This window comes from Chiloscyllium plagiosum, chromosome 32 (genome assembly GCF_004010195.1).
Source record: "Chiloscyllium plagiosum isolate BGI_BamShark_2017 chromosome 32, ASM401019v2, whole genome shotgun sequence".
Lineage (NCBI taxonomy): Eukaryota > Metazoa > Chordata > Chondrichthyes > Orectolobiformes > Hemiscylliidae > Chiloscyllium > Chiloscyllium plagiosum.
Window position 1 is genome coordinate 18,672,401 of NC_057741.1, and position 11,233 is coordinate 18,683,633.

The following is an 11,233-nucleotide window of genomic DNA, read 5'->3' on the forward strand; positions in this document are numbered from 1 at the left end:
ATGTCAGCTCTTTTCTCTCCTTACAGATGCTGCCAGACCTGCTGAGTTTTTCCAGCATTTTCACTTTTTGTTTTCAGATTCCAGCATCTGCAGTAATTTGCTTTTATCCCTTTTTTTTGTTTTTAACTGATTTTCCCAGTCTCCCAGCATATTGAAGTCCCACATCATTATTGTAATGGTCTCTTTCTTGCATGCTTTTTCTGTCTCCTGATTTATTTCCTTCCCCACATCCTGACTACTGCTTGTAAATCTGTATAACTCCTATCAGAGTCTTTTTTTTCTTTTGTGGTTCCTAAACTCTATCCTCAGATTCTGTGCTTTCCAATTCTATATCACTTCTTGTTATTGATTTAATTTCAGTTCTGATTAACCCATCTTCTGCCCATCTGTCTGTCCTTTCAATAGGACACATAGCCTTGGTTGTTTAGTTCCCAGCTGTGATCCCCTTGCAGCCTAATCTCTAGGATACCCCCAACACTGTACCCACCAATTTCAATCTGTTCTACAGGCTCATTTACCTTGTTTTGTATCCTTTGTGTATCTAAGTACAACACCCTCAGTGCCACTGACTGACCCCTTTTTCATAGTTGTCCCCCATATCTGCTGGGAGAAAGTGAGGACTGCAGATGCTGGAGATCAGATTCGAAGAATGTGGTGTTGGAAAAGAACAGCTGGTCAGGCAGCATCCGAGGAGCAGGAGAGTCAATGTTTCGAGCATAAGCTGTCCTTCAGGAATGTGGGGGAGTGGTGTGGGCCCAAGGGGGCTGAGAGATAAAAAGGAGGAGGTGGAGCTGGTAGCTGGGAATGTAGCTGAATGTGGGGGTGAAGATGATAGGTTGAGAGGAGGGTGGAGCAGATAGGTGGGAAGGAAGATGGACAGGTAGGACAGTTCAAGAGGGTGGTGCCGAGTTGGAAGGTTGGATCTGGGATGAGATGGGAGGAGGGGAGATGAGGAAACTGGTGAAATCCATATTGATTCCATGTGGTTGAAGGTCGCAAGATGAGGCATTCTTCTTCCATGCATCAGGTGGCTAGAGTTTGGCAGTAGAGGAGGCCTAGGACTTGCATGTCCTTGGCGGAGTGGGAGCGGGGAGTTAAAGTGTTTGGCCACAGGGCAGTGGGGTTGTTTAGCGTGTGGTTCCAGAGATGTTCTCTGAAACGTTCTGCAAGTTGGCGTCCTGTCTCCCCAGTATGGAGGAGACCACATTGAGAGCAATGGGCACAGTAGATGACGTGTGTGGAAGTACAGATAAATCTCTGTTAGATCCGGAAGGATCATTTGGGGCCTTCGACAGAGGTGACATGGGTGGTATGGGCACAGGATTTGCACTTCTTGCAGTGGCAGGGGAAGGTGCTGATGGAGGGTGGATTGGTGGGGGTCTTGGACCTAACGAGGGAGTCGCAGAGGAAATGTTTTTTTCCGGAATGCAGATAGGGGTGGGAAGGGAAATATATTCCTGGTGGTGGGGTCTGTTTGTAGGTGGCGGAAATGGCAGAGGATGATAAGATGTGGTGGCGGGTGACGACTGGGGGGAGGGGCGGTTCTGTCCTTGTTGCAATTGGAGGGATGGGGTTCAAGAGCAGAGGTATGGGAAGTGGAGGAGATGTGCTGGAGGGAATCGTCAATTATGTGGGAGGGGAAGCTTTAGCGTTTGAAGAAGGAGGCCTTCTGGGATCTTCTATGGTGGAATTGGCCTTCCTGGGAGCAGATGCGGCAGTCGGAAGAATTGGGAATAAAGGATAGCATTTTTACAGGAGGCAGGATGGGAGGGGTGTAGTCCAGGTAGCTGCGAAAGTCTGCGGGTTTGTAGTAGATGTCTATGCTGAGTCGGTCACCGAAAAATGGAGATGGAGAGGACCAAGAAGGGGAGGGAGGTGTCTGAGATGGTCCAGGTGAATTTGAGGTCGGGCTGGAAGGTGTTGGTGATGTTGATGAACTGTTCAACCTCCTCTTGGGAGCATGAGGTGATGCCTATAAAGTTATCGATGTAGCAGAGGAAAAGGTGGGGAATGGTGCTGGTGTAGCTGCGGAAGATGAATTGTTGTACGTACCCGATGAAGGGCAGGCATAGCTGGGACCTATGTGTGTTCCCATGGCTACCCCTTTGGTCTGGAGGAAGTGGAAGGATCCACACGGGATCAATGTGGATTTCACCAGCTTCCTCACCAGGCCCCCGGCACAATATTCCTGAACCAACCTTCCAACTCAGCACCACCCTTTTGAACTGTCCTACCTGTCTCTCTTCTTTCCCACCTATCCGTTCCACCATCCTCTCCAAACTGTCACCTTCACCCTTACCTTCATTAACCTATTGCATTCCCAGCTACCTTTCCCAGCCTCACACTCCCCTCCCATTTATCTCTCAGCCCCCTTTGGACCCCATCCACCTACATTCCTGACTTATGCTCGAAATGTTGACTCTCCTGCTCCTTGGATACTGCCTGACCCCTATATCTGCTGTTGCTGAAGTTACATTGCTGAGCCTTTTCATATTCTCTGACCTATTACTTGTTCTAGAAACTTTAATAACCTCTGCTGAGCCCTCCCTCCTTTAATGTTTTCCATAATTTTCTATATGACATGGGCAGTATGGTGGCAAGATGGTTAGCATACTGCCTTACAGTGCCAGGGACCCAGGTTTGATTCCAGTGTCAGGCAACTGTCTCTCTGAGTTTGCATATCCTCCTGTATCTATGTTGGTTTCCTTCAGGTGCTCTGGTTTCCACCCACAGTCCAAAGATGTACAAGTTGGATTGGATTGACCACGTTTTAAAAAAAAAAGCCATGTAATGCCCAGGGAGGTGTTCACTCGGTGGATTAGCTACAGTAAATGCATGATTATGGGGATAAGGTGGGATTCTCTTTGGAGGGCCAAGTTGCCTCTATCTGCACTGTAGAGGTTCAATGCAATTTGGATCAACTTGCCCACTATTTAGTTTAAAACCCCATACACAGCACTAGTTAGGCATGAACTCACATGAGCCAGAAATTTGAGCATGATTTGACGTCAGTGAAATTTTATCTCCAATTTGTGCTCCTGCAGGAAATTTAAGACGTAAACCTAGAGGGGCACTTGAATGTTTTGGCACAGTTTAAAGAAGGCTCATAACCGTCTTTCTGTTTAATTCCAGATTGTTCTCCTCAGTTCAATATGACCTGAATAGAATTACCCACACTTAATGTGGGATAATTTCTATTGTTTGTCATTCACATGGAGATTGTGACCACGTGTATTAACACCATATTTATAATATCACTGTAAATAGATCAGGGAAGAAATCAGCAACTTTTTGATTCTTTCTGCTGTTCACTGGACATGAAAATAATTCTTCTCATTGTCTAGGTTGTCTTTCAATGCAAACAGCTAAGTTTCACACATCTAATCCATACCTCAGATCAAAAACATTGCATTATAGTTGAACGTCTCATTTGATTAACTTTTTAGTGTTCTATGCTCTGATTTCTTTTTGATTAACATTTGGAATTTATCTTATTTTTACTCCTTTCATCTCCTTTTCTATTCTGCCTTGTCTGTTTGCATACACACCTGTATCCAACCTCTCTCAGTTTTCATAGCTCTAAATCTGTCCTGCTATTTTAAAAGTAGGATGTGCTTTATTTCAACAATTGATTAGGTTAATCAAGATTTATTACATTAAAATTGCCTTATAAAGTTTTGTTGTAGTTCTAAACTTGTGTTTTTAATACAGCAGAAGAACTGCAAAATCTGTGAAACATTCCAAGAAAAAAATGCAACACATTTTCTAGAGGCTTTTCAAAAACATCTCCAAAAAGGGTATAAACAAAGATAGATCATGTTGTACGGTATGTAAATAGTGAATTGTGAAAAGCTATTTTTATAAATGCTCATTGTATTTAACTTAGCCTTGCTGTATTGTATGTAAATACAGAATTCATGTTTATAGTTTTTATAAAAATGTCTACAATATAATCTTTTATAAATGAAGAATCTATGAATTCCATTATATGGATTTTGTAACGTGTACCATATGTAGTTAGTGTATTAAAGCTGTTAAATTAAAGACTGTATTCTAATCCAGTCATTAAGGATGTGAAGACATATCAGAACCTATTCTAACCATAACAGTCAATGATGTTAAGGAGAATCCAGGCCTGGGGTTATTAATTTCTGTTAGCCCATCTATTTAACAAGCAGATTGAGGTATTACTGGAATGTATTTTTGAAAACAATTAACTTAAAATTGCAAAAGAATTTTCTTCTTTTGAACTAAGAGTAATGCTCTTCACTGTCACTTCCATCCTTTATCTCCTTCACCATCAACTTTGAGTTTGATCCCATGGTGAAGGTTGATGGAATCAGAAGGAGACCATTCAGCATAGTTTGCCTCAGCAGGAATAGGCAGGTTTCCAATACTGTACACTAAGCCATAAAACAATACACTGGATGAGCAACGTGGTGTGGTTCCTGTTTGATAAACCTGCTTCTCCTCTTTCACATTTTCATGTATTTCTGTGTATTTTGAGTTTTTTATATAATGAGCAAGAATTATCAGATGACTGACTTGCCCAACCCACCACCTGATGAGTTCATATGAAGGCGGCCATTTAATGTTCCAAGAAGATGTCAGTCCTCCCACCTCAGAGTGCTGTAAGCCAATGTGATTGGCTAGCAGTACCAATGGTCGCAATGACCACGACTGTGACTACACGCAGCCCTCAATTTCCAAATACTGGGGTTTTGGACCAGGGTAAGTGTAGGCATGGTTCACAGTGACAGGGGAGAGGGTGTAGAGACAGCCTGTCAGGGCTTGGAGGAAGGCTGGTGAATGGGAGGGAGCCCCTTGGCAGACTGTTCATGGTGGGGAGGGCTGGGGCATGTCCGAAGTGAAAGGGTAGCCCTTGAGGCAGATGCCCCACATGGTTTGCTTGTTATACTCCCTACAGGTCAAAACCTCGGCCTGTTGGTGACATAATGTCAATAAGTCAATTAGTTGTCTACGTAAGAGCCTCCGTTAGCAGTGAGGTGGCCTTAAGTGGGATTCCATGACACCCCTGCCATCAAACCCACCAAGGGTGAGAGTATTAAATTTCATACAGTGTCTTTGATTTAAGCTACTTTGCAAAAAACAAATCAACAATTGACTTATGTGACTGGGCTTTCACATCATGATGCTGTTAGTAGATCACAAATTACTTTACAATTAGGAAAACCAGACTCTGTTTTATATTACTACATTATACATGTAAATCATAATTCCCGTAAATTGTTTTCCAGTATTTTTTCATAGCTCCGCCACATCCCATATCATACTGAAATACAGTATTAAACATTGTTGGAAATCACTTTGATTTAAAAGTAATTTTCCCAATGGGCAACACAGAAAGACACAAGCTAGATTCATTGTCTGGCATATTTTTAGCTGAAGAGTGGGCACTCTCATTCCATGAATCTGTGTTCTCACAGGAGATGTCATACATCCTTAGTAGATACATCAAACTAGGCTCATTTTATTGTGGGCGAGAGGAAAGTCAAGAACTGATGTAGTTGTCAAAACTATTTGTCTTGTCATTAATCTATCCACTCCAGGGATGGTCCATACACCACATAACACTAGTCTACCAATCTGAAATTGCCAATTTACATCTCCATGACAGTCTATTAATTTGAATAAAATGGAGTGAGGATGAACGCTGAGTCTGACATATATACATGCTTGTTGTAGACACCTGCACATCTTGGCAGAGTTGTTAATGGGCCCAGCAAAACATTCTGTGCTAAGTAAGTGAAAACAAATGGGTGTGGGGTGGATTCATAAACAAAAGTGTGGAGCCATAAATGTACAGTTTTTAAAATTATATCTTGCACAGTAAAAAAAAAGTTTTAGTCCTAGAAAGAATAGTCGATGTTCAATTTATATGCATTTTATATTTCAAAAGTTCCTGCAGTTTTGTGTTCACTCCTTTTCATCCTTGTTTTCCCTTTTGAGTTTATGCCTGTCACTGTTCAATAGTTTACTGTGCAGACCCCTCCATAGTTTGTGTTCTTTCAAAGTAATATCTTCAGCATACATATAAGTCTTCCATTAAGTTGCAATCCTGAAGAAGTAACCAGACCAATCATAAAACTACATGTTTGTTTATAAGCCAAGGTTAGCTGCATTTTTTTAAAAAGTGTTCATTTCTTCATTATAGTTTTAGTTGGGTTTGGGGACAGCCTTTTGCAGTTGGGCATTTAAATCATCACCTGAATTATTAATTGTTTTAGTATTAATCTATCATAATCATTTCTAATTGACTTTTGCAGGGTCCTTTTAACCAATTAGGAACAGTTCGCTGTGTTGTGCATAGCATTTTCAAAACTCCGACTTGCCTAGAATCATGATTTTAAGTAAAAAGTGTATTTGCAGTGAAGATAAATAATGACCTATTCATATTTATGCAGTAATATTATTGGTCCTGGCACTGAAGATCTTTTTCCACATAAAATGTGATAGTTCTGAATTGGAATGGAGATATGTTATTGATTATTATAAAATTGATAATTTTATGTACACAAGTAAGGAAATGTTGAAGATTTTCCATTAAAATACATAAGATTCCTACTATAACTCAATTAAAAACCTGTTTTTACATGAATGAAATTCAATAATTAGTACTGAATTTCAGCCATTGCTGATTCATGATCTAGAGAAATTATTTCATCAATTGGCAAATAAATTCAATTGATTCCAGTTAGCCAAAGGGAGCAACCAGCTAAGGTTTTGCACACTTGATGCTTCGGAGAACAAAAGCAGCACATTTTCAGTACATTTAAAACAAATCTTGTTCCCAAAGCAAATATTTTTGAGATTTGTTTTCTCTTCAGTTTTCATGATTGTACACAACAATGAGAAAAGTTCAGAAGTAATTTCAAATTCCGAAATATTATTCTTGGATGGCGATCAAGAAGATAATGTCTGTAAGAACAATTGCAATTTAGTTATTTAAGTTTGAAATAACACCAGTTGTTATTTTTGATGGGACACAACCATTATTCTGTTTGTAAAATTGGACTTGAGTTAATTTCATGTCAGTGGTTACATTCAAGAAACTAAAACTTACCCACATGTATGTGATCAGACGAAACTGATAAGCATAGTGCCAGATTATATAATTTCGGATATGCTGCTGGAGCTGTTCCCAGATGTTGACATTTATCTAAGTCATTAGCTCAGCCATATCACCATAGGTAGAACTTCACACGCTATGTCATATACATTTAAATTGAATGTGTTGTGGAAATCAAAATCCAACTTTAATTAGATCATGAAGTTGGGAAGATTGGGAAGATTGGGAAAAAATATCTGGAGGTGATAGCAAGCAAGGGGAGTTGATTTAGAAAATGGCAAGAAGGAACATTTTTATTTATTTATATCTCTCCTTGTATAGGCATTGAGGATGCATAAAATGTGAGGCTTGGAGGAGCACAGAATTGTTGACCTGGAGGAGGTTACAGAAATGGGGAGGAGTAAGACCATGGAAGGAATTGAATATAAGAATGAGAATTTTGAATTTAACATGTTGCCAGATGAAGAGAAGATGTAGACAGGGAAGCATAGCAGCAATGGGTGAATAATACACTGAGTTAAAGTATGGGCCATAGAATGTTTGAGGTCAGAGTTTATATTGAGTTACAGGTAATAAGAGTCATGAATGAGGGTTTTACAGTGGATGGGTTGAGGAAGGATGGAGATGGATGATATTACAAAGGTAAAAGATGTCAGTCTCAGCTATGGGATAGAAATGGTCAGAACGTCATTGAAGTCAAACACAAACCTAAGGTTGCAAACACCCTGGCTCAATATCAAAAAGTTGCCAGAAAGAGAGATGGAATTGGTGGTTACGGAACAGAGCTTGAGTGAGGATGAACACAAATGGCTTTGGCCTTCACAACACTTTTTGTTAAACTGCTTATCAGTTCCTGGATGTTGGACAGTGTAACACACAAGGGACAATAGCAACATAAAAAATGATGAAGTGGAGACAGAGTTGAAAACTTTTGGTGAACACTTGGAATTGAAGTTCGGGCAGGAGATTGCCCAGTGGTTTGGGAGAAATGAGGGATGTCAGTTCATGGATCAAACTTTGCAGTAGCAAAGAAAGTACACAAGATTCTTACACTCGTGGAGGTGGGAGTTGAGTAGAGGAATGGTACAGGATAGCAGATCATACTAGAGAAAAGAACAGGCTTTACTTTGTATTTCAAGGTGATTTTTGATGTTTTAGCAAATGAACTTGGGCAGGGTAGGACTTCATGTGCTGTAGTCAGATCTGGTGGTAAATGGAGCAGTTCTTTGCCATAGACGTTCAATTCTGCACAATTGAAATTGAGGTTGGTTGGAAATAAGGACCATATTGGGGTGGGGAGGGTGGGTGTTGCATGGCACCGACAGGGTGAGGATATATTTTAATGGCTTCAAAGGTGGATTCATGATGTAGTTGAGAAGTTGTAGAAAGTTCAATGAATGAAAGCCAATGCTTAGACAGTTGAAAGTTTGAAAGTTTGAAAGTATTGTTACAAGTAACTTGAGGGTAAATTTGTTCCAGTATCGGGCACAAGGAAGTAGCTTTAGGAGGGGTAAGGAAGATGTGGTGGAGACTCAAAAAGGTGGGATTAAAGTTGACTTTAATTATGAATGATGAATAGCAAGGAGAGAGGTTGAGGGAGTGACTATGAATATGGCCAGAGTACATTTAATGGAAGCAGAAATTTAAGAGGGGACAAATGACAATAAAGTTTGAGGTAAGAGAGCATAATAAGGTAAGAGGAAGTTTTAAATTACTGAACACAAGCAGTCACTCAGCAGAGTTTAAGTGAGGGAAGCATTATAAACAGCTTAATGGAAATCTTGGCATATGACTGATAGGGACCAAGGATTTTAAATGACAGGTGTGAAGAATGGAACAAGACAAGAAGATCAAACATCAAAGAGGAGAAAGGAAATAAATGAACTAGTGCCACTGCGACAGTTGGAGTCAGGCAGTGTATAGCCAGGCAAGGGGCTTTAATAAGAATAAGTCTGGTAAGACCATGATACTGATCACACCATTCATAGTAAGTTCTTAGATTGCAAAATACTTGTTCACAGGGGAATATTTTTTGGAAGAGGTATTGAAAGGTCTTTTGAGAGCTGATCTGTTGCCAGAGACCACAGGGTATTAATAGTGGAACAAGTAGGGTGACAATTTATGCACCAGGAAAAGTGCTGGATCAGAAGCTATGAGAGTCTAGGACAATGCAACTGTTTGAAAGGAGGTACTGAAGCAGTGGACCCTTCTGTGAATACCCAGCCAAGAGATATAGAAGGATGCAACAGAACTGTTCAAGAGGGAGTCAACATTGGAATGATAGAAAAATAAGAAAGACATCTATAAAAGTATAATGTAATCCAAAGTCTACATTGATTTATGAGAAGGAAATCATGTTTGATAAATCTATTAAATTTCTTTGAGGATTTAACAAACAGGGTAGATAAAAGGAAACTTAATAGATTTGGTATATTCAGAATTCCAAACTGCATTCAATAATATGCCATATAAAAAATTACTAAATAAAATATTAGCTCATGATGTTGGGGGCTAGACATTAATATAGTTAGAAGATTGGCTAAGCTAACAGAAAGCAACGTTTGGATATAAATTCAGGTTGGCTAGCTATAATTAGTGGAATGTCACAGGAATCAGAATTTGGGCCTTAACTAATTATGATCTAAACTAATGAGTTGGTGGTAAGTCATTGTAGGCATATATGCTGTCAATGCAAAGATAGAGAGAGAAGTAAGTAGTGAGGAAGACAATGATTCTCAAAATTAATATGATAGATCTATTGAAATATAGGCAAAAATTTGTTAGGTGGAGTATAATATGAAAAATGTAAAGCTGTTCAGTTTGACAAGAACAATAGAAAAGCAAATTATTATTTAAATGGAGAGAGATTGGAATGCTACTGTAAATTGATGTCCTTGTACATGAAAACCAAAAGATTATTATTTAGGTAAAGCACACAGTTGAAAAAGCAAATGGAATATTGGCATTCATTGGAAAGGAAAAGAGATGCAGTGTATAAGTAGAGAAGCCTTATTACAATTATATAGGGTTTTGGTGACACCACACCAAGACTACTAAATACAGTTTTAGTTTCCTCACTTAAGAATATTTAGAGGCAACTCAGAAAAAGTTCACAAGGTTGATTCCTGGAATGAATGACTTGGATTATGAGGAAAGGTTGAGCATGTTTGGACAGTGCTAATTGGATTTTAGAACAATGAGAAGTCATCTTTTTAGCAGGTTTATAGGCAGAGCGATCTGTTCCTGCTTCTATTAAATCATAAGATAAAGGAGTAGATTTAGGCCATTTGGCCTGTCGACTTTGCTCTGCCATTTGATCATTTGATGATGTGTTTCTTAACCCTATTCTCCTCCCTTCTCCCCATAATCCTTAATCCCCTTACCAATCAAAAACATTTGTACCTCTATCTTAAATATATTTAATGACTCGGCCTTCACAACCTTCTGAGGCTATAATTTCCACAGGTTTACCTCCAGCTGAGGAAATTCTACTTCGCCTCAGTTCTAAAGGTCATTACTTCACCGAGGCCTCTCAGTATTTTGTCAGTTCATTCGATGCTCCTCATGCTTCTAAACTCCATTAAGTACAGGCCCAGAGTCCTCAACTGCTCCTCTGGAGCTCCTCCAAGGCCAGCACATCCTTCCTTAGATACAGTACCCAAAACTCACAATATTTCAAGTGTCGTCTGACGAAAACCTTACACAGCCTCAGCTGTTCTATTCTTGCCTTCATGATATGAATGCTGACATTGCATTTTTCTTCCTAATCGCCAACAGACCTGCATGTTTACCTTAAGAGAATCCTGAACTAGACTCTCAAGTCCTTTGTGCTTCAGATTTCTGAAGCCTTTCCGTGTTTAGAAAATAGTCTGTCTCTATTCTTCTGACCAAAGTGTATTAGCTCAAGCTTTCCCACGTTGTATTCTACCTGCCACTTCTTTGCCCACTCACCATGTCCAAGTCCTCTGCAAGGGCTAATGCCCGAAACGTTGATTCTCCTGTTCCCTAGATGCTGCCTGACCTGCTGCGCTTTTCCAGCAACACATTTCCATCTCTGATCTCCAGCATCTGCAGACCTCACTTTCTCCCCAAGTCCTCTGCAGCCTCCTTGCTTCCTCAACACTATCTATCCCTCCTTGCTGT

At 40.0% G+C, this 11,233-nt stretch overlaps 1 protein-coding gene across 10 annotated transcripts in view; it reads left to right on the forward strand.

Annotated features, from left to right (window-relative positions):
• LOC122539382 (interleukin-15-like) overlaps nucleotides 1-11,233 on the forward strand; it is a 210,967-nt gene that overhangs the window by 87,982 nt on the left and 111,752 nt on the right. For 9 of the 10 annotated variants that reach the window (XR_006309061.1, XR_006309060.1, XM_043674166.1 and 6 more), the window contains one exon: nucleotides 3,712-3,826. The exons of the other annotated variant lie outside the window; for it this stretch is intronic. Coding sequence is in view for 7 of the 9 variants with exons in the window: in XM_043674166.1 (XP_043530101.1) it covers nucleotides 3,712-3,813 (102 nt within the window). In the remaining 2 variants the exon portion in view is untranslated. The remainder of the gene's footprint in view (nucleotides 1-3,711; nucleotides 3,827-11,233) is intronic. 10 annotated transcript variants of the gene reach the window in all.